Source organism: Spermophilus citellus (assembly GCF_964194105.1).
Source record: "Spermophilus citellus genome assembly, chromosome: 9".
Lineage (NCBI taxonomy): Eukaryota > Metazoa > Chordata > Mammalia > Rodentia > Sciuridae > Spermophilus > Spermophilus citellus.
The window spans coordinates 57,457,369-57,480,577 of NC_138191.1; the positions used below are offsets into that span (position 1 = coordinate 57,457,369).

The window sequence follows — 23,209 nt, forward strand, 5'->3', positions numbered from 1 at the left end:
GACATTGGTGATTTCCAATATGCTGACTTGGTTGTAGGACATAATTTTAAGCTTATATTGTGCCCATGGCCTTGCACTCAGGGTGTTCCCTCCCAGTGAAAGAGAGGATGGGTTAAAGACGTACACACAGGCAAAACATAGTCATGAACAGTCTCTAGCTCACAGTCAAGTGAGAAGGGCAGACAACAAACTCCGAAAGAAGAGAAAGTAACTGAAAGAGCAGGAACTTGTGACTGATTTAATGTCCAACCTGCTTGGACACATGAGTGTGATGATTCCTTTATTTCTCTGCCTCTGGATTCCTGGCCCCTCCTGGCCCTCCAAGCCTTTAGGACTGCCGGGTTTCTGTTCGAGACTAAAAGGCTCAGGGGTCACTCCAGGTAAACTGGGCTAACTGGGCTTCACAAAATAACCACACAAGAGACTTTTTTTGGGGTCGCTGTGAGGGTTCCTCTGACCTTAAGGGTCCGAAGAAAGAGAGAGAGAGAATACATTGACCCCTTTTATTGAGGAGAAGCTATTCAGATGAGGCAAGGGGTCAAGTTTCAGGGGGCTGAGTCTATCTTCTGATGTCCACTGTCAGCAGGTTGACTGACATCTAGGTAGGCCAACCCAAGGGCACAGTAAGAGAAGGGTACACACACAAGGCACTTCCATGGAACATTCTATCCTAAACAGGGCAAGGGGTAATATTACAAAGGAACAGGTGAGCATAGCTCCACCCATGGGGCTGTAGGAAGACATGCCCGGGCACGAAGACAGAGTCACTTGAACCCTAGAAGAGTGGGGCAGTCTAGCAGCATGGGTGCCTGATGCCACATCTCCCAGCAGGGGAGTTAACTCCGTCATGTTCGAGGTTGGTCTCCCACATAGGACCTTTTTTTTTTTTTTCTCTTCAGAACTTCTTTGGACTGTGGTCATTGAATCAAACTTCCTCCTAGCACAGTCGTTCACATGTCCCTTGGCTCCCCTCTTTGCAATCTGAGGGCTCATCTGCCCCACACTCAGACCCAGCACCAACTCCTAGATTCCCAAGCTAGAGGTTTGGGCAATGGGATGGGATGGCGAAGAATCAGTGCTGCCTTCTGGGAAGAAATTAGTGCCAGCAGGAATGAAAACTGGTTTGGAAAAGACAATGTGATCAGTATGGGATGTGTTGGATCCCAAAGACCAGCAGGCAGTGGATACATAAGGCCAAGGCTATGGGAAGAAGTCTGGGCTGGAGGAGCAGGTTTAGAAGTTGTCAATAAAAAGGTGGCAGATTCAATAATAAAGGGAATAAGACTACTCATTCTTAAGTAGGGAGATAGTGCAGTGTGAGGGTTGCAGGTCCTCAGGGAACTCGGCTCATAGTGGGAAGATGAAGGTAGAGGAGTTCATAGGAAAGGCCAAGGAGGAGCAAAAAAAGCAGTCAAAAACAGTGTCACAGATGGCAATGTAATCAAAAGTGTCAAGAAAAGCAGAGGCCTCAACAGACTAAAAGCAAAAATAGGGCAGGTGAGGCAGGAAGATAGCAAGTTTGAGGCCAGCCTCAGCAATTTAGCAAGACCCTGTCTCAAAAATAAAAAGGATTGGAGATGTGACCCAGTGTAAAGTACCCTGGGTTCATTTGCCAGTACCAAAAAAAGAAGCAAAAATATTCAGTGGACTTAAACCCCAGGCGGAAATTGGGGGTTCTGTTAAAGCCTCTTGGTAGAATGGTGAAGGTAAGGATAGAGAAGTGTTGCTAAGGAAGTGAAGTCACCAAGTATGGCTTATGCTTACAAGGAATGTATAAAGAACAGGTGGAGGAGGAAGAGTGTGGCTACAGAGGGATAAGGGATTAGAAAAAGACTCTTTCCCATTTGTGAAGCAAGAGCATATTGGCAGTGTGGTCCCAGTGGTGGGAAGGCTGAGGGTACATGAGCAACATTCTTGAAGTGAAGCTCCATGAAGAGAGGCTTTTGTTTTGTTCATCACTATGTCCCCAACACCTGCACATAGCAGACACTGAATTTGTATTTGTCAAATGTGTGATCACATCAGTTCAAAAGTGTAATCAGCTCAAACAAAATACTGGAAAAAATGAATTTTGTTTCCATTTCCAAGCACAGTCCTGTGGTGGGTAACCCAGGAGTGACAAGGAAGCTCCAGAGACTTCCTCAGGAACCAGGCTCCTCTGCATTTCCTTCAGGCACCTGGAGCTCTCACACTATCTGCTGTACCTCTCCTAGTCCATCCCATGTTCCAGGCAGGGCGAAGGCTAGGGCACACCTTTAACACACCATCCTGTGACAGTGTACTAATCAGAATTGTGCCCCATGCCCACCTGTACACAAGGGAGTCTGGGAAATAGAGTTTTTAGCCAGGCATTATCACCGTTAGCAGAATTGGGAAAACAGGCATCCATCTCTCACAGTGATAGAGCCTCGGCATTCAGTGCTGAGCAATATTTATGGAATAGACAGATGAGAACTTTATTCTTGTGGTCTTGCTTATGTTTCATGTCAGTGGTCTGTTTTTCATTGCTGTGACCAAAATACTTGACAGGAACAACTTAGAGAAGGAAAGATTTATTTTAAAGCACAGTTTCAGAGGTTTCAGTGCAGGGCTGGCTGGCTCATTGCTTTGGGCCTGAAGTGAGGCAGAACATCATGGTGGAAGGGCCTGCCCAGCTTATGGTAACTGGGAGCAGAAAGAAAGAGAGAGTGGGCCAGCTGCAAGAAAAATCTTTGCAGGTCACATCCACAGTGACCTATCCTCCTTCCTACAGTTTCCTCCACCTCCCAATAGTCCATGAGCAATGATGGATTAATCCACCATAAAATTAGAGCCTTCATGACCCAATAATTTTCTTAAAAACCCACCTCTGTACACTGCAACTTTGGAGACCAATCCTTCAAGTACTCAAATCTTTGGGGAACATTCCAGATCCAAACCATAGCAATGTCTTTGATTTTTCAGGACTCTTAGATAACTCTTAGATTCCTCTGAAAATGCAGCAGAAGCCTTGCTGTGGTCTGAATGTGCTCCCCAAATTCCTGTGTTAAATTCTCATCCCCAAGATGATGGTATTAGGAGGTTGGGCTTTTTTTTTTTTTAATTTTTTATTGATTATTTAAAGCATTACATAGCTCATGATATATCATCTTTCATACATTAGACTCAAATTGTGTTTTGAACTCCCATTTTCACCCCAAATATAGATTGCAGAATCACATCTGTTACATATTCACATTTTTACATAATGCCATATTAGTGTCTGTTGTATTCTGCTACCTTTCCTAACCCCTACTATCACCCCTCCCCTCCCCTCCCCTCCCATCTTCCCTCTCTATCTCCCCTGCTGTTGTTCAATTCTCTCCCTTTTTTTTTCCCTCCCCCTTGCCCCTCATAGCCTCTTGTAATTTTATGTATCCTTGAAGGTCTCCTACCATTTCCATATGCTTTCCCTTCTCTCTCCGTTTCTCTCCCCCCATTCGTCTTTGTTATCTGTAGTCTTTTCCACATGCTCTTCCTTCCTGTTCTGTTCTTAGTTGTTCTCTTTATATCAAAGCAGACATTTGGCATTTGTTTTTTAGGGCTTGGCTAGCTTCACTTAGCATAATCTGCTCTAATGCCATCCATTTCCCTGCAAATTCTATGATTTTGTCATTTCTTAGTGCTGCATAATATTCCATTGTGTATAGATGCCACATTTTCTTTATCCATTCATCTATTGAAGGGCATCTAGGTTGGTTCCACAGTCTAGCTATTGTGAATTGTGCCGCTATAATCATTGATGCAGCCGTATCCCTATAGTGCGCTCTTTTAAGGTCCTCAGGGAATAGTCCGAGAAGTGCAATAGCTGGGTCAAATGGTGGTTCCATTCCCAGCTTTCCCAGGAATCTCCATACTGTTTTCCAAATTGGCCTCACCATTTTGCAGCCCCACCAGCAGTGTACAAGTGTACCTTTTTCCCCACATCCCCGCCAACACTTGTTGTTGTTTGACTTCATAATGGCTGCCAATCTTACTGGAGTGAGATGGTATCTTAGGGTGGTCTTGATTTGCATTTCTCTGATTGCTAGAGATGGTGAGCATTTTTTCATGAACTTGTTGATTGATTGTATGGCCTCCTCTGAGAAGTGTCTGTTGAGGTCCTTGGCCCATTTGTTAATTGGGTTATTTGTTATCTTATTATTTAATTTTTTGAGTTCTTTGTACATTCTGGATATTAGGGCTCTATCAGAGGTGTGGGGGGTAAAGATTTGTTCCCAGGATGTAGGCTCTCTATTTACCTCTTTTATTGTTTCTCTTGCTGAGAAAAAACTTTTTAGTTTAAGTAAGTCCCATTTGTTTATTCTGGTTGTTAACTCTTGGGCTATGGGTGTCCTATTAAGGAATTTGGAGCCCGACCCCACAATTTGTAGATCGTAGCCAACTTTTTCTTCTATCAGACGCAGTGTCTCTGATTTGATATCTAGCTCCCTGATCCATTTTGAGTTAATTTTTGTGGATGGCGAGAGAAAGGGATTCAATTTCATTTTGTTGCATATGGATTTCCAATTTTCCCAGCACCATTTGTTGAAGATGCTATCCTTCCTCCATTGCATGCTTTTAGCCCCTTTATCAAATATAAGATAGTTGTAACTTTGTGGATTAGTCTCTGTGTCTTCTATTCTGTACCATTGGTCCACCCGCCTGTTTTGGTACCAGTACCATGCTGTTTTTGTTACTATTGCTTTGTAGTACAGTTTGACCTCTGGTATCGCTATACCTCCAGATTCACACTTCCTGCTTAGAATTGCTTTTGCTATTCTGGGTCTTTTGTTTTTCCATATGAATTTCATGATTGCTTTGTCTATTTCTACAAGAAATGCCGTTGGTATTTTGATTGGCATCGCATTAAACCTATAGAGAACTTTGGGTAATATCGCCATTTTGATGATGTTAGTTCTGCCTATCCATGAACAGGGTACATTTTTCCATCTTCTGAGATCTTCTTCTATCTCTCTCTTTAGGGTTCTGTAGTTTTCATTGTATAAATCTTTCACCTCTTTTGTTAGGTTGATACCCAAGTATCTTATTTTCTTTGAGGATATTGTGAATGGAGTGGTTTTCCTTATTTCCATTTCAGAAGTTTTGTTGCTGATATATAGGAATGCCTTTGATTTATGCGTGTTGATTTTATAACCTGCCACTTTGCTGAATTCATTTATTAACTCTAGCAGCTTCTTTGTAGACTCTTTTGGGTCTGTTAAGTATATTATCATGTCATCCGCAAATAGCGATAGTTTAATTTCTTCTTTTCCTATTTTTATGCCTTTAATTTCTTTTGTCTGTCTAATTGCTCTGGCTAGTACTTCGAGAACTAAATTGAATAGAAGTGGTGATAGAGGGCATCCCTGTCTTGTTCCAGATTTTAGAGGGAATGCCTTCAATTTTTCTCCATTCAGAATGATGCTAGCCTGAGGCTTAGCATAGATAGCTTTTACAATGTTGAGGTAAGTTCCTGTTATCCCTAGTTTTTCTAGTGTTTTGAACATAAAGGGATGCTGTACTTTGTCAAATGCTTTTTCTGCATCCATCGAGATGATCATGTGGTTCTTGTCTTTAAGTCTATTGATGTGGTGGATAGCATTTATTGATTTCCGTATATTGAACCATCCTTGCATCCCAGGAATGAATCCTACTTGATCATGGTGCACAAGTTTTCTGATATGTTTTTGTATTCGATTCGCCAGAATTTTATTGAGAATTTTTGCATCCAAGTTCATTAGAGATATTGGTCTGTAGTTTTCTTTCTTTGAAGTATCTTTGTCTGGTTTTGGGATCAAAGTGATGTTGGCCTCATAGAATGAATTTGGAAGAGCTCCTTCTTTTTCTATTTCTTGAAATAGCTTGAAAAGTATTGGTATTAATTCTTCTTTGAAGGTTTTATAGAACTCCGCTGTATACCCATCTGGTCCAGGGCTTTTCTTAGTTGGTAGTCTTTTGATGGCTTCTTCTATTTCTTCTTTTGTTATTGGTCTGTTTAAATTGTGTGTGTCTTCCTGTCTCAATCTGGGCAATTCATATGCCTTAAGAAATTTATCGATATCTTCGTTATCTTCTATTTTATTAGAATATAGGGTTTCAAAATACTTTCTAATTATCTTCTGTATTTCTGTAGTGTCTGTTGTGATATTGCCTTTTTCATCCCGTATGTTAGTAATTTGAGTTCTCTCTCTTCTTCTTTTCGTTAGCGTGGCTAAGGGCTTGTCTATCTTATTTATTTTTTCAAAGAACCAACTTTTAGTTTTATCTATTTTTTCAATGGTTTCTTTTGTTTCAATTTCATTGATTTCTGCTCTAATTTTAATTATTTCTTGTCTTCTACTACATTTACTGTTGTTTTGCTCTTCCTTTTCTAGATTTTTGAGGTGTTGTGTGAGTTCATTTATTTGTTGGTTTTTTCTTTTTTTGAGGTAAGAACTCCAAGAAATGAATTTCCCTCTTAAAACTGCTTTCATTGTGTCCCATAAATTCCGGTATGTTGTGTCTGTGTTATCATTTGACTCTAAGAATTTTTTCATCTCCTCCTTTATGTCTTCTATAACCCATTGATCATTCAATAACATATTGTTCATTTTCCATGTGATGTAGGATTTTTCCTTCCTTCTCTTATCATTGATTTCCAATTTCATTCCATTATGGTCAGATATGGTGCATGGTATTATCTCCACGCCTTTATATTTACTAAGAGTTGTCTTATGGCATAATATATGGTCTATCTTTGAGTAGGATCCATGTGCTGCTGAGAAGAACGTGTATCCACTTGATGATGGTTGATATATTCTATATATGTCGGTTAAGTCTAGATTATTGATTGTGCTGTTGAGTTTTATAGTTTCTTTATTCAGTTTTTGTCTAGAGGATCTGTCTAATGGTGAGAGCGGTGTGTTGAAGTCACCCATAATTATTGTGTTGTGGTCTATTTGACTCTTGAACTTGAGGAGAGTTTGTTTTATGAACGTTGCAGCTCCATTGTTGGGTGCATACAAATTGATGATTGTTATGTCTTGTTGGTGGATGGTTCCTTTTAACAGTATATAGTGACCTTCTTTGTCCTTCTTGATTAACTTAGGTTTGAAGTTGATTTTATTCGATATGAGTATGGCCACTCCTGCTTGCTTCTGAGGGCCATGTGAGTGGTATGATTTTTCCCAACCTTTTACCTTCAGCCTGTGTATGTCTTTTCCTATCATATGAGTCTCTTGAAGGCAGCATATTGTTGGATTTGTTTTTTTGATCCAGTTTACTAGCCTATGTCTCTTGATTGGTGAGTTTAGGCCATTAACATTTAAGGTTACAATTGAGATATGATTTGTATTTCCAGTCATGCTTCTTTATTTATTTATTTTAGTTTGGTTAGTTTTGCTTTTTGGTTATTTTCCTCCCCCTTTACTGAGATACTTCCTGCTGTTAGTTTTGGGCACTATTTTTCACATCCTCTTCTTGTAGTGTTTTGTTCAAAATGCTTTGCAGAGCTGGTTTTCTTGCTGCAAATTCTTTTAGCTTTTGTTTATCGTGAAAGATTTTAATTTCATTGTCAAATTTGAAGCTCAATTTTGCTGGATATAGTATTCTTGGTTGGAATCCATTATTTTTCAGCGTTTGAAATACGTTATTCCAGGATCTTCTCGCTTTCAAAGTTTGTGATGAGAAATCTGTCGTTAACCTAATTGGTTTACCCCTGAAAGTAATCTGCCTCTTTTCTCTCGTAGCTTTTAATATTCTCTCCTTGTTCTGTACGTTGGCTATCTTCATAATTATATGTCTTGGGGTTGGTCTATTATGGTTTTGAATGTTTGGGGTCCTGTAGGCTTCCAGGATTTGGCAATCCATTCCATCTTTCATCTCTGGGAAGTTTTCTAGAATTATTTCATTTAATATGCTGTCCATTCCTTTGGTTTGAATCTCTGTGCCTTCTTCTATCCCTATGACTCTCAGATTTGGTTTTTTTATGACATCCCATATCTCTTGAATAGATTGCTCGTGGGAATTAAGCATCTTTTCTGTGTTGACTATATTCTTTTCAAGTTGATAAACTTTGTCTTCATTATCTGATGTTCTGACTTCTACTTGATCAAGTCTATTTGTAATATTCTCGTTTGAGTTTTTAATTTGGTTTATAGTTTCCTGGAATTCTAGGATTATTGTTTGATTTTTTTTTAATATCTCTATCTCCTGGTAGAGCTCGTTCTTTGCCATTTGAATTTGTTTGTTTAATTCATTTTCAAAATATATTTTTATTTCTTGGACTTGCTGTCTCATGTCTTCTCTAATATTCCTTTCCATTCGAGTTAGGTATGCCTTGAGTTCTTTCCCTATACCTGTTTCTGAAGTTTCTATGTCCTCCTGTAGAATTGAGTAGTCTTGCATTGTTTGTAATCCTTTTTTCCCTTGTTTTCTCATGTTGTCCACGTTACTTTCCAGCTCTTTTTGATTGTCGTGTTTCTGCTCTCCTCTATAGATTTGTTTTGTTTCTGTATTACTCTGATGTCTCTCCTTTGTGTTGTTGAAGTATGACTGCTAACGTGGATTCCGCTGGGAAGGAATTCCGACGTTCGAGCTCCAGTGACGACACTACTCTGCTATGACGGGCCCCAGTCTCCTTGCTGGGGTGCCCTAATGGGGGGGTGTGACTGGACTGTCTCTGTGTGGTTTCAGCTCCCGGTCGTGGCAGGCGGGTAGACTCCAGCCGCCCAGTATCACAGGCCGCGGGCAGGTGATCCGTCACCAACGGGAGGGCGTTCTCCTACCGCCAAGTTACGCGGGCAGTGGGTGAACTGTCGCCGGTGGGCCTGCAGTTTACAGCTGCCCAGTCGTGAGGGCCTTGCCTCTAGGCTCCTGGTTTCTCCTGCTAGCCTTGGTTTCTCCTGCTAGACCAGATTTCCCCTCAGTGATGATTCTCGGCAGTTCAAACTGTACTCTGTGCCTGTTTTGTTGTTGCAATCTGTCGGACAGTGGCGGTGGATACTTCAGCTGTCCAAGATGGTGGCCGCTGGTTACCTTAGTGGAGTGTCCCTTGTGGGGGGTGGGGCTGTACCGCTTCCGTCCCCGCCAACAATCCCGAACTCAGCCCGGGGGTCAGTGCGGGCTTGGGCTTAGCTGGTGGGATACCACCGTGTCGCAGACACTTAATTCCCTGCTGACTCGTTAACCCCTTCTCTGGGGCGCCACGCCTTCTGTAGCCTCGGGGCAGGCCGCGCGAATCAGACAGCCTGGATCTCCGGGGTCACACCGTTGGCTTTTGGGATCCCCAGCACTCTATGGTTTTGATTTTTTCTGCTTGCCCCTCCCCAGCGCTGGCTAGACAGGTTTTCTTTTGGCCGCTGATGGGGGGGGGGGGGTTGAGGGTCAGGTGCCTCTAGCTCTCCTTTAGTCTTTATGCAGGCTCACTCTGATAGTCCCTCCCCCTGAAAGTCTAGGAGAGATTTTAAGCGAAATCCCCCTATGTATGGGGGCTGAGCTGGGTGACACACACCTGTTTGTTGTTGCAATCTGTCGGCGAGTGGCGGTGGTTACTTCCGCTGTCCAAGATGGTGGCCGCTGGTTACCTTAGTGGAGTGTCCCTTGTGGGGGGTGGGGCTGTACCGCTTCCGTCCCCGCCAACAATCCCGAACTCAGCCCGGGGGTCAGTGCGGGCTTGGGCTTGGCTGGTGGGATACCACCGTGTCGCAGTCACTTAATTCCCTGCTGACTATTTAACCCCTTCTCTGGGGCGCCACGCCTTCTGTAGCCTCGGGGCAGGCTGCGCGAATCAGACAGCCTGGATCTCCGGGGTCACACCGTTGGCTTTTGGGATCCCCAGCACTCTATGGTTTTGATTTTTTCTGCTTGCCCCTCCCCAGCGCTGGCTAGACAGGTTTTGTTTTGGCCGCTGATGGGAGGGGGGGGGTTGAGGGTCAGGTGCCTCTAGCTCTCCTTTAGTCTTTACGCAGGCTCACTCTGATAGTCCCTCCCCCTGAAAGTCTAGGAGAGATTTTAAGCGAAATCCCCCTATGTATGGGGGCTGAGCTGGGTGACACACACCTGTTTGTTGTTGCAATCTGTCGGCGAGTGGCGGTGTTTACTTCCGCTGTCCAAGATGGTGGCCGCTGGTTACCTTAGTGGAGTGTCCCTTGTGGGGGGTGGGGCTGTACCGCTTCCGTCCCCGCCAACAATCCCGAACTCAGCCCGGGGGTCAGTGCGGGCTTGGGTTTAGCTGGTGGGATACCACCGTGTCGCAGCCACTTAATTCCCTGCTGACTATTTAACCCCTTCTCTGGGGCGCCACGCCTTCTGTAGCCTCGGGGCAGGCCGCGCGAATCAGACAGCCTGGATCTCCGGGGTCACACCGTTGGCTTTTGGGATCCCCAGCACTCTATGGTTTTGATTTTTTCTGCTTGCCCCTCCCCAGCGCTGGCTAGACAGGTTTTGTTTTGGCCGCTGATGGGAGGGGGGCGGGTTGAGGGTCAGGTGCCTCTAGCTCTCCTTTAGTCTTTATGCAGGCTCACTCTGATAGTCCCTCCCCCTGAAAGTCTAGGAGAGATTTTAAGCGAAATCCCCCTATGTATGGGGGCTGAGCTGGGTGACACACACCTGTTTGTTGTTGCAATCTGTCGGCGAGTGGCGGTGTTTACTTCCGCTGTCCAAGATGGTGGCCGCTGGTTCAGGAGGTTGGGCTTTTGGGAAGCAATGAGGTCAGGACTGGGATTAGTATCCTAGTAAAAGAGACCCCAGAAAGCCAGCTTGCCTCTTCTACCACAATAAGACCTAGAAAGAACCAGAAAACAGGCCCTCACAGACACCAAAACTGCCAGAACCATACTTCGGGACTTCCTAGCCTCTAGAACCATAAGAAACAAACTTCTGTAGTTTGTAGGCTATCCCATTTGTAGGATGTTGTTACAACATCTGGAATGGAAGAAGAGAGTGCTGATTTTATATTCCTGGAATGAGCAGATAGTCTTTGGAGAAAGAAAGAACACCATCTGGGCCAGGGTATTCTACAGACCCTAGCATGGAAGTTAATATGGTTACTAACCGTGGTCAAAATGTGCAGGTCTGTGGAACTGTCAACCAGGAGAAAGGCATAATAAAGTTAAGAGCCTGCTGCTTCTGAAACAATCTACACCCTATTTTTCACAGTGATTGCTCTTGGGTAAAGAGTAGGGCAGATAGCAGGGAGGCTATACCCTGTACTTCTTGTAAGTAAGTAGCTATTACTTTTGTTATCTTAAAGGTGAAAAAAAGACCTAAGTGTTCCATATCAGAGTCAGAACTACCTGGTGCACGTCTGCAATCCTAGCAGCTCAGGAGGCTAAGCCAGGAGGATCCCAAATTCAAAGCCAGCCCCAGAAAATTAGTGAGGCCCTGGGCAATAATTTAATTATTCTCTTGAATTATTAAAATTGAATAATTATGAATTTCCAGGAAGTCATTACTACTTCTTCACTATATCTCTTTATAAATGAACATCAACATAAGGGAATTTGACTTAAAGATGAAATACTAAAATTTATTTACTCTTTTTCTTTAAAAGCAACTTAAAAGTAGACGTGTTGCTGAACACTTCTTTAATCTGACATAGATGAGTGTATCATAGTCTCTAAGGCAAACTTTATTCCACCTCCTAGCATATGGGATTTATGATTCACAAATTTTTCCTGAGCTGCTACAGAAAAATGCAATGGATACGAAACTTAAGCAATACAAAAATAAAAATTTTAAATCCTGGGCTGGGCTTGTAACTCAGTGGGCTTGCCTAGAATGTATGAAGCACTGGGTTTGATTCTTAGCACCTCATATACATAAACAAAGCTGCTTCTCAGCTTTGCTGCAAGCTCAACTGGTGCTGCTGCCATCATTCAACAGAACCTCACTGGCAGATAAAAAGCCAAGGCTTGTGGCTTGTGGTCTACAACCCTTGAATGAGAATTACAAGTCATCTACAACTAAAAAATAAAAGTAAAATTCATTTTTTAAAAAAGTAAGATTCTTATCCTTAAGAAACATACCATTTCACAGGCTACAGGTATGAAAACAATTATAATAAATTTGTTTTTTGCTCTAATAAGAGCATTCACTTATTTATCATATTTTTTGAGTAACTACTGTGAGCTGAACACATAGACACAGTTCCTTTCTACATGAGGCTTAGAGTCTTGCAAGAGAGACAGATGAGAGGTAAACAAAAGAATAATCACCACTGCTGAATAAAGTAAGGAGGAAAATCAACAAGTCACCTTCAGGGAACTTATAGGACAAGGTGCAAAGAGGCATGGAAAAGGAACATCTAAAGCTACCTGGGGGACAACTGTCTTTCCCATAGTTAGTTGTGTTAGGAATGAAAGAATAGGAGTCTGCCAGGCAAAGGAAGAAGGGAAATGTAGTACAGAACCCAGGGATATACAAAAGACAGATATGTGAGGAGAGGCAGAAGTCTGGCCTAGTGGAGGAGAGGCAGGTAAGAGGGCTGGAGAGCCAGGCATGGTGGTACACGTCTGCAATCCTAGCAGCTCGGGAGGCTAAGCCAGGAGGATCCCAAATTCAAAGCCAGCCCCAGAAAATTAGTGAGACCCTAAGCAACTCAGCAAGACCTGACTCAAAATAAAACAAAAAGGGGCTCAGTGGTTAAATATCCCTGGGTTTAATTCCCAGTACAAGAAGGCTAGAGAGGCCATGTGTATCCAGCACTGTTACTGACCTTCTCTCCTGGGGAGAGTAGAGAGCCATGGAAGATTTCTGATCAGTGCAAGTAGCACAATTAGATAGGCCTTTTAGGTAACTCGGACTACAGTGTGGAAGATACATGGAAAGGAAGGAGACTAGATGCAAGGGAACCAGCAAGAAGGTTATTCTTTTTTTTTTCTTAAATTTTTTTAATTGTCAATGAACCTTTATTTTACTTATTTATATGTGGTGCTCTGAATTGAACCCAGTACCTCACACATGCCAGGCAAGCACTCTGCCTCTGAGCCACAACCCTAGCCCCCAAGAAGGTTATTCTGATGGAGTATTCTAGAGGAGAAATGAACAAAAGCAGTCTTAGTGGGGAAGGAAAAAAATATGTAAGATAGGGAAAGTATTTACTTAGTATCCATTTATTCAATAATTTATTTTTGCCTGGGAAAACTTTTTTCTTATTATCTGAACATTTTATTTCTAGAAATAAGTATAAAAATAGAGTGAATGATATAACGAAGCCCGTGTACCCATCACCCAGCATGAAGTAGTATCAACACTTGGCTTAGTTCTTATTTTGATGGTTCTCTCCTTTTTTTTAACCCCTAAACTTTTTTGCAGTAAATCATAGACAACATAGCATTTCACCAGTACATGCTTTATAATTATCTTTAGCAGAGATGGTCTTATTTGTCTTAACAAAACTGCAATGCTAGGATCACACCCAAAAAAATTTAATATTTCCTCAGTGTTGTCCAGTGTGTGGTCCGTGTCTACTTACTCCATTATTACACCTGGATTTTCCAGATCAGAATAAAAAAAAAAACATGACATTGTATTTATAGGTCCCTTCCATCCTTTTATATATCTAATAATCTAGGAAGATAGTCAGGAGAGAGGGTCCCCAGGGCTTGTGGTAACTTTCCATCATCACACATTTTTACCTGTTTGCTTAGTCCCTTCCTACTCACTTCACTCAGCCCTTACAGGAAAAATAGGATCCAAAGTGCTCTTCCCAGAGACACTGAAGTTATTTTCAAGGAATTTAAAAAGAATTCCTGGCAAGACCAATGCATAGGCCCTGTGCTCAGGGTAAAGATGCTTCTCAGTGGTGTGGCAGCAATGGCAGCTTTACAGCTGCTTCCTCTGGAATATTCCTCCCCTGTCAGGTCAGTTTTACATTTTTCATGCATAATAAATTATTTTATTTTATAGTTAGAAAATAAGCCTGAAATGCTAATGTCTGCTGAGTGTACCTAAATTTATTTCATGGTTTCAGGATCAGAGAGAATACTAGGGCTCTTGCACCTATAGCAGGGAGGAAAGGGGACAAAAATGGGGATCTGGTGGTCAATACCTAATTCCACCTGCTTCTCAGCTTTGCTGCAAGCTCAACTGGTGCTGCTGCCATCATTCAACAGAACCTCACTGGCAGATAAAAAGCCAAGGCTTGTGGCTTGTGGTCTACAACACTTGAATGAGAATTACAAGTCAAGGTTTTATTACTCAAGGCACACTCTTGAATTTGATAATTCAAGAACTCAGTTCTGAAAGAATTTCCCTTGCCCCCAGTACTGAACCCAAGGGCACTCTATCACTGAGTTACGTCCCCAATCATTTTTATTTTTTAATTTTGAGATAGGATCTAACTAAATTGCTCAGGGTGGCCTCAAATTTGGCAATCTGCCTGTATCAGCCTCCCAAGTTGCTGGGATTACAGGTGTACGCCACTGCTTCAGCTTCCTAAAATACTCTCATAAGGTATCAGTGATTCAATCAGTTCTGAAACTGAAGGATAATGTCCATCAGGACTTGAACTTGGTTTTGAAAAAATGGTGTTCACTTCAGACTCTGGGGCTTAGAGACAGCAAATTTGAGGGCTTCCACCTTCCCTATCAAAATGGAAAATGCAAAAACAGGTCTGAGTTGTCCAGTGGGCTTGGGTTACCTGAACAATGTTCTCACCTAGAGAACTGGCAAGGAGCTTCTCTCTGATTCCTGCCAATACTAGCTTTCAAAGCAAAGTGATGTACCTGGTGGAATCTTCCATGATGGAATAGTGTTGAACCAAGGACACCAACAGGAAAACAATACAAGGGGGAAGGGAAAATATGACTGAAGAAGGCACCTGGCTATGTCTATAAAGCCCTAAGGTTGAAATGTGGCTGTCTCCACAGCAGCCTTCCTCACACGCCAGCATCTGTGTTCTGCTTTCCTTGGTGTCACTTGGTGTCACTAAACCAGTATTCACTGTTTCATGGGTGTATTGTCATTATGAAAATATGAGTGACTATCTCAGCAGGGAAGTTTGCAACTAGTGCCTGTCATTTTTCTCAATTAAAGAATTCTATTTCCAAGAGTGTTTTGGTCAGCTTTTTCACTGCTGTGAATAAAAGATCTGACCAGAACAACTGTAGAAGAGGAGAAGTTTATTTGAGGGCTCACAGTTTCAAAGATCTTAACCCATAAACAGCAGGCTATATCCCTTGGGGTTTGAGATGAGGCTGAATAATATGGTGGAAGAGTGTGGCAGAGGGAAGTAGCTCATATGATGATCAGAAAGCAGAGAAGGAGAAAGACTCCATTTGCCATATACAAATATATGCCCAAAGCCATGCCCTCAATGCCCACTTCCTCCAGCCACACCCTATCACTTCAGTTACCACTTAATTAATTCCTATCAGGGGAATAATTTATTGGCTGGGTCAAGGCTCTTGTAATCCAATCATTTCTTCTCTGAACCTTCTTGCATTGTCTCACACATGAGCTATTGGGGGATAACACATCTAAACCATAACAGAGAGCAATCTAACAGAAAATTTCTGCAATCAGAAAGAGGGAAAGGAATCATTTATAAGCACACAGAGGATCAGAGAGTACGAATATATGTATATACAACTACATACATATTTTAATTTTTTTTGTCCTGTTAATTACAGCTTCCCACACTCCTAGACAGCAATTCTAAAGGCATCAACCTGAGATCCTGGGGAAAAATAGTATCTGATATATCTCCAAGAATTCAAGGAGTAAGTAGCCTGATGCTGGTAATTTTAATTTCTTTTTATGCAATTTTAACATACTTAGTATAACAAATAATGGCACTTCACTCCTATTCAAAGTGAATACATTTGTTCTTTTCCTCTAGCAACTTCAGAGGATCTGTTCATATCTTAAATTGTCTGCTCCTACGTAGTATGTAAAAAGAAAAGAATTATCCTTATGATTCTCCACCTGGAAAGAAATACCTCCGGAAATAAGTAATTTGCCTGGTCTGGCACAAATCCTCAGAGAACTTACCATTAAATCTAAGTTTTTCCAGTACTGAGATGGTCCATTTTTCTTTTATGATCTTAAGATCTACATGAATATATATATAAGAATAGTAACAGATCCTTATATGGTACTTATCAGCTTTACTCTTAAGTGCTTTACCAATATCTACTCATTTATTCCCCAAATAAGTGACTTTTTGTGTTATTTATAAAATATGTGTACATTGTAATTAACACCTGATTCTTTCACTCAGTAGTTGGTTGAAGCTGGAGATATAGTGATGAATAGACAAACACAGTTGTTGCCCCATGGAACATACATCAACAGGGAAGAGAGATATAAAATAAGCAATTCTTAGATATGATTATTATAAAAGAATGCAAACTGTGAAACATGGTTTTCTTTTTTCAGTATTCCCAGCTGACTTAGGCTCAGACAACTTGGAAAATTGCAAGGTTAGAATCTGTTTTTTATAAAACTAAACTCAACTTGGGCAGAGTAGGAGCAATACTGTGGCTGAGTTGAAGATGGGCCCATTGTACTGATGGCCACTTGATGCTGTAGGAGTCTTTAACATTCTTTCCTTCATAGCATTTGAAAAATTCATATCAATATAATAAAGTTGAAGTTGACAGAGAATGTAAAAAACTTCCCAAAGCATATCAACAATCTTAATTCTGTGTGTGTGTCTTCGAAGATTCTTTGCCTGTCTAGATAGCAAGTCTTAGCTTTTGTGAATTAGGCTGAAGCAGATGGCCTGGTTTATATTAATTAATATTAGACCATTTGACCTTAGAACACCCCCTTCATTTCTGAGTGCTTTGGTTAAATGAGCAACATAACCCCTTCCAAGATTGTCATGAGACTCACTGTTGTTGAAGCAATTTGAGATTCTATCTTTATTATTGAAGCATAGTATGTAATTATAGTCATGACTCATGTGTGAAATTCACATGGCAAGTATGGTATGTGGACAAAGAGAGGGATGACAGAGAAATACCACTTATTGCAGTAAGGGAATGTTTTCCATCTTACCTGATTGAGTCCTAATGTTTTTTTAAATTCCCAAGTGCCTTTTAAATAACTAATAAGGTGAGTTTGGGGAATAAAAGCAGCATTTTTTAATTTGTATTTGCCCCTAAAGCAAAGCCAGATGGCCTCATGGGAACCAAAGCATTGGCAACTTTGGCAGTTCTCAGTATCCCAGATCTAACTTCAAAGGACAAGGCTAGCAAGTGCAATGACCCCCACATGGACAAAAGGCATCAAGCTCTTCTTAGTTGTTGCAGAATTTGAAAAGTGTTCTTCCAAGAATGGAGACTTAATCCAGTTCCTCAAATCTTTTTGTTTTCAAAGAGAGAGTGAGAGAGGAGAGAGAGAGAGAGAGAGAGAGAGAGAGAGAATTTTTAATATTTATTTATTTATTTAGTTCTCGGCGGACACAACATCCTTGTTGGTATGTGGTGCTGAGGATTGAACCCGGGCCGCACGCATGCCAGACGAGCGCGCTACCGCCTGAGCCACATTCCCAGCCCCAGTTCCTCAAATCTTAAAACACACACATAAATCACAAATCACAAATTTCACGTAAATGGAAGAGTTCACATTTGATAAAATTAAGCCAATAAAAAATAATTTTCCAAATATAGGGAAATAAATTCTAAACTATTTAGCCAAAGAAATCCACCCTGACCTTGTCTTTCTAGAATAGAAGCATTCCCCATTATTTTATTTCTCAATTTCCCCCCAGCATCCTCATGTAATTGAGTTGAAAGAACCCAGGAAGTAGTTTACAGCAAAATAATCTCTGCATTTCCCCAAGGACATATTCCCTAGGCATCCAAATATATAGAGAGGAAATATTAAAATGATCTTGTTAGACCATGAAGCAAAGAAAAGACCATTGACTCCAATTAAAATAAAATTAAGGCAAGCTTATTATTTTAACCAGCCGGGCTGCCTCTCCTAGCAAAAACCACGGGAGCCAAAAATAGCACCAAGCTTTCTAGAAGCCAGCTTTATGGCCCAGAAAGTTACACAGAGGATCTCACAGATAACAAAATTATGATAAGCATAACACAAAGGCTAGTTCATATTTTTTGCTGGCTCTGACATCAGAATTTATGAAGGAAGGCAATTAGAGCCTCAGAGAGGGTCGTTATCTGGCTAGGGAAAGCCAAGATTTATGAGATGCCATTAAAGTTTCAGAAAGGGTTGTTATCTGATGCTCACTCTTTGATTTTTTTTTTTAAGGTTCGTCCTTTTCTCCCAGTCCCTAAGTCGATGGCAGTAGGTTTTGTTCTTCATTTTTACAACTGGATAGCTGACAATATAGATGTTTTCTTTTAAATGTGAAAGTCAAATATATATATAGAAGTCTTGATTCTTGCTGCTTTAATATACTCAGAGCTTCCCCTTGCCCTAGTTTATCCATCAGCCAAGTGTTCAAGACCTGCTGTGGGTGACCAGACCTCTCCTGCAGAATGGCGGTCCACAGACCTTCACACAGCTGATGAGCAGCCTGTCGGACCTTCTGTGTGGGTACCCAGAGGGAGGGGGCTCTCGGGTGTTCTCCTTCAACTGGTATGAAGACAATAACTACAAGGCCTTCCTAGGGATCGACTCTACCAGGAAAGATCCTCTCTATTCTTATGACAAAGGAACAAGTAAGTTTTCTGACTTTTGTGCCCAAATCAACCTATGATGTTGGTTAAGATGATGGTTTAACACTTTCAAATGAAACCAGTCCTGGGACTGACTCTCCCTTGGTGTTGTTTTGTGGCATTGGGCAAACAGACTTTTCCCAGAAAGTCTACTTCCCATTGTAGAAAGAGAGTGGTGCTCAGAAATAAATAAATATTCTGGATATGATCCATGGAAAGCACTGAGGCCCACTTGGAAAGGTAACAAAGGGGACATTTCCCACTGATATAATTGAACTTGGGTTAGGCTCTAGAGAAAGAGAGAATGATAAATGAGGAGTCAACCCAGAGTTGAAAGAAAAGCTAAGCTCAGATGACACCTGGAAAGTCAACTTAGCTGGGGACATTTTTTGGTTTTGTTGTTTTATAAACGTAAAGCAATGAAAATCTGTGTGTGGGGTACTCAAATACATTCCAATGGCAAGTCACCTTCCCTACTACTACTACTACTACTACTACTTATTATTATTATTATCATCATCATCATCATCATCATCATCATTATTGTCTCCTAGGGTAAAGCATGGTGGAATGGGGAAGAAATGCAGATGGTTGACCCTTTAGTTAAAAATTGAAAGACAAGAGCCCTGAGATAGCTACATAAAAAAAAAGAAGGGAAGGTGTTGATTGAAAGGAAATCATTGAGGCTAAAGCTGAGGTTCCAAGGGGGACCTGTTTGGCCTTTCACTCCCTTTCATCTGAGGTTGGCCTCTGCTCCTTGCAGAAATCCCAAGCAGGCTTCTCAGCCACTTCCTTCTACCAGAATAAACTACAGGGAAAATCTAGAAGCAGTGTGGCATTTTGTTAGGAACTAATGAGCTTCCTCTTGGTGGGGTACAGCCTACTAATTTGGGTTATTCCTCAAATCATCCAGGGTGAAATTGAATGACACGTGTGATTTGGATGCAGTAATATCCATGTTTAGTAATAAGAAAAAGGGACTTTCTAAAAAAAAAAAATTGTTTCTTCTCTTCTGGCAGCCGCCTTTTGTAATGCATTGATCCAGAGCCTGGAGTCAAACCCTTTAACCAAAATAGCCTGGAGGGCAGCAAAGCCCTTACTGATGGGAAAAATCCTCTTTACTCCTGACTCCCCTGCAGCACAAAGGATACTAAAGAACGTAAGATCCCACAGCTGGTCCTGTCTCTCATACACGGACCTCCAGTGTAAGCGTCTGTGTGTGTAAAGGGGGAGGGGATATACCTGCAGGCTCTCCTCCCAGTGAGTACTGTATTTGTTTTTTGCTAGTGGACTCCTGGATTTTCTCCCCCATCTACAGCCATCATAGGAATGCCTTGCTTCCCTGCCCCTGCCTGGTCCTCACTCCCTATGCAGCCTACAATAAGGTTTTCCTCCCTGATGCTTGAATTACATCCCTAATTGGACAGATTCACAATTTTCTGAATTCTGGCTTCCTGGAAATATCAAAGATAGGGAGGAAGAGTATTTGTTCACTAGGAGTCTCAATATAGTTTTAATGAGGATCTGAGACAATAATAGCATCAGTGTTACATGTACCTCTGAGATACTAACAAATTAGATTCTGGAAGGCTGGGAAATTGTCATGTCCTAGGAAATATCAATAGATTGGGGGGGGGGGGAAAGCATTACCATGGAAAAACTTTCCCAAACATTAAGGGTTACAACAGGGCAAGAAAGATACAACCAAAGGTCCTTTCTCACTTTTTTCTCTTCACTCTTGCTTCTTTCCCTATCTGGTTTTAGGCCAACTCAACTTTTGAAGAACTAGCACGTCTCAGGAAGCTGGTCAAAGCCTGGGAGGAAGTAGGACCCCAGATCTGGTATTTCTTTGAAAGCAGCACACAGATGACTATGATCAGAGTAAGGATGGCTTGCACTAGAGGGTGGAGAAGGGGGAGGCGGTTTCCTTCTCACAGGAAATCACCGGTTCTGGAAGCTATTGCCAAGTGGATTCACTGACTTTAAATAGGAATTGTGTTTCTCAAGTTCTGGGGGAAATCTAAAAGATACCACAAGACCTATGGCTTCCTGAGTTTCTTGCTTTTATGAATTCACTTGAGGGCCTCAGATTTGAATGGGCATCTCCCTAAGGGGCCAACTCTATTACTGCAAAAATGGTTGAGTGTGTTTGTCTGATCCCATTTGTGGCCTTGCAAAGTCAAGAGACAAAGATTCTATAGTTGGGCGTGGCAACACACCTATAGTCCCAGCTACTGAAAAGCTAAGGCAGAAGGATCACTGAAGACTGGGAATTTAAGGCCAGCCTGGGCAACATAGTGAGACCCTGTTTCAAAAACAAACAAACAATCGCAACCAAAAGAAAAAGGAGTTCTGTATAGCAGAGATAATGAAACGATAACAAAAAAACCTATAAAAAATTTAAAAGGAAAGCTGGGTACAGTAGGGTACACACTTGTAATTCCAGCAACTCTGGAGGCTGAGGCAGAAGGATCACACATTTGAGGCCAGCCTCAGCAATTTGGAGAGACCCTGGGTCAGAAACAAAAGAAAGGGCTGGGGAGGTAGCTCAGTGGTAAAGCAACCCTGGGTTCAATCCCTAGTATCAAAATAAATAAATAATTCTAAATATTAAAATTAAAAAGGAAAACTTTCTCTATATCATTTTACATTCTCCACCTTTTATGTCTACTGCATCCCACATGTGTAATCTCTCCATTGTAGGGGCCCATGTGTTTGGGGAAAATGGGATAGAAGTAGGTGTATCTTGTAATTAATTAGAGGTCAGTATCTGTTGGGTTATGGGACCTTGTAATTAGCTTTTTAGGGAGCCTTACAGTCTCTATCCCAAATCATTAAAATTTAGAAATGATGTAAGAACAAGTCCAAATATCCTACAGAATTTCTATGACAATATTTTTAACGCATTTTTTTAATATTTATTTTTTAGTTGTAACTGGACACAATATGTTCATTTTATTTTATGTTTTATGTGGTGCTGAGGATCGAACCCAGGGCTCCGCACATGCTAGGCAAGCGCTCTACCGCTGAGCCACAATCCCAGCCCCTCTATGACTGTATTTGTTCTTCCCAAGGACACCCTGGAACACCCAACTGTAAAAGACTTTTTGAATAGACATGTTGGTGAAGAAGGTATCACTGCTGAGGTCCTGCTGAACTTCCTCTATAAGGGTCCTCCAGAGAATCGGGCTGATGGCATGACCAACTTTGACTGGAGAGACATATTTAATATCACTGACCGTTCCCTCCGCCTGGTTAATCAGTACCTGGAGGTAAGTGAAGCAGGCCACCTAAGGGTCTCAGTGGGACCCTTGAAGACAGCCCTATGAGTGGAACCAGAGATCCCTTAACCAGTCAAATGGTCTTGGGTTTAAGCTTTCATTTTCCTTAGTGAAGAAACGAAAATTCTCATGGCCCAACAGATGCTGACCTCTATCTAATACCTTCTCCACACTTAAAAAGATTTCCTTTTTACATCTCCTGCTTCCTAAGTGCTCTGTGACTCCTTGACTGGCTCTTTCTCCCTTGTATCTATCCTGTATCTGTCCTGTCTACCATGGCTGCACTGACCATCTATTGACCAGGGTCCACCAAACCTGAAGTCCTGAGGCTAGCTGCTTGCTGGCAGCTTCTTCCCCACCAGTCTACAAGCATATGAGACTCAAGAAGTTAAAGAAACAAACTCATCTCCCTCCCTATCAAACCTATCCTTCTGCATTTCCTGTCCTGATTAGCATCATCAACATTTGCTCAAATTCTCAAGCTCAGTATTTTAGAATCACACTTAATTTTCTTCCTTCTTCATCTCCATCTGAGAGCAGTCTTTTCTTGAGTGTTACTCCATGCTGAACAATGTGCTTCATGCTTTTGCCTATAGTAGCCTCCTAGAATCCTCACGGCTCCATAAAGTGCCCTGCATTATCACTTCCAGTTTACAGATCCAGAAGCCGAAGGCTAAGGATGTTGAATAAGATCCAAAAGCTTTTAGGAGTGTGGAGCAGAATCCAAATCTGATTGTCCCTGGCTTCAATGTCGCCTGAGCTTTGTCTCCTCCACCTCCTAAATATCTCTCAATTCTGTCTCTGTTTTCTGGGATCTCTGAGGATTAGAAGCCTTGTCGTCTCTGTGCTAGCTCATGGCTGCCCTGGATTCCAGAGTCCTGTCTCTGCTGGCTCAAGCATTTCTTCACACTGACACCAGAGCTACATTCCAGATGCACATCTGTTTGCATCACTCCCTCATTTAAAATCTTAATGATGCAATTCCCAAAGCACTTGGCCAGTGCCTCTCCATTGGAGGCGGCTCAGCTTCTGGCAATCCTCAATGGTCATTCTTACACCAAAAATTCCACAGAAAGAGGGAATGGCTTCCCCACAGCACAAACAGTACCCAGAGAACTCCCCTTCTGGCCAGGTTCCCATAACTATCCCTGTCCCCCTCAGGTGTGTATACTCCAAGTAGGAGGCCTGGGTTATATGTCCACCATGGGGAGCATTACTAAGAACAGGATTACCATAAACTGGGGGAGGGTGTTTCCCCAAAATAAGAAAAATGAGGTAGAAAAACCACTAAAACTAATAAAACCTGAAGGGACTTCT

General features: G+C 41.8%; 1 protein-coding gene across 1 annotated transcript in view; it reads left to right on the top strand.

Annotated features, from left to right (window-relative positions):
• Window positions 1-23,209, top strand: part of LOC308655317 (retinal-specific phospholipid-transporting ATPase ABCA4) — a 159,672-nt gene that overhangs the window by 26,265 nt on the left and 110,198 nt on the right. The window contains exons 7-11 of the mRNA XM_081305329.1: window positions 15,612-15,701; window positions 18,374-18,614; window positions 19,631-19,770; window positions 20,376-20,492; window positions 21,686-21,883. Coding sequence (XP_081161455.1) covers window positions 15,612-15,701; window positions 18,374-18,614; window positions 19,631-19,770; window positions 20,376-20,492; window positions 21,686-21,883 — 786 coding nt within the window. The remainder of the gene's footprint in view (window positions 1-15,611; window positions 15,702-18,373; window positions 18,615-19,630; window positions 19,771-20,375; window positions 20,493-21,685; window positions 21,884-23,209) is intronic.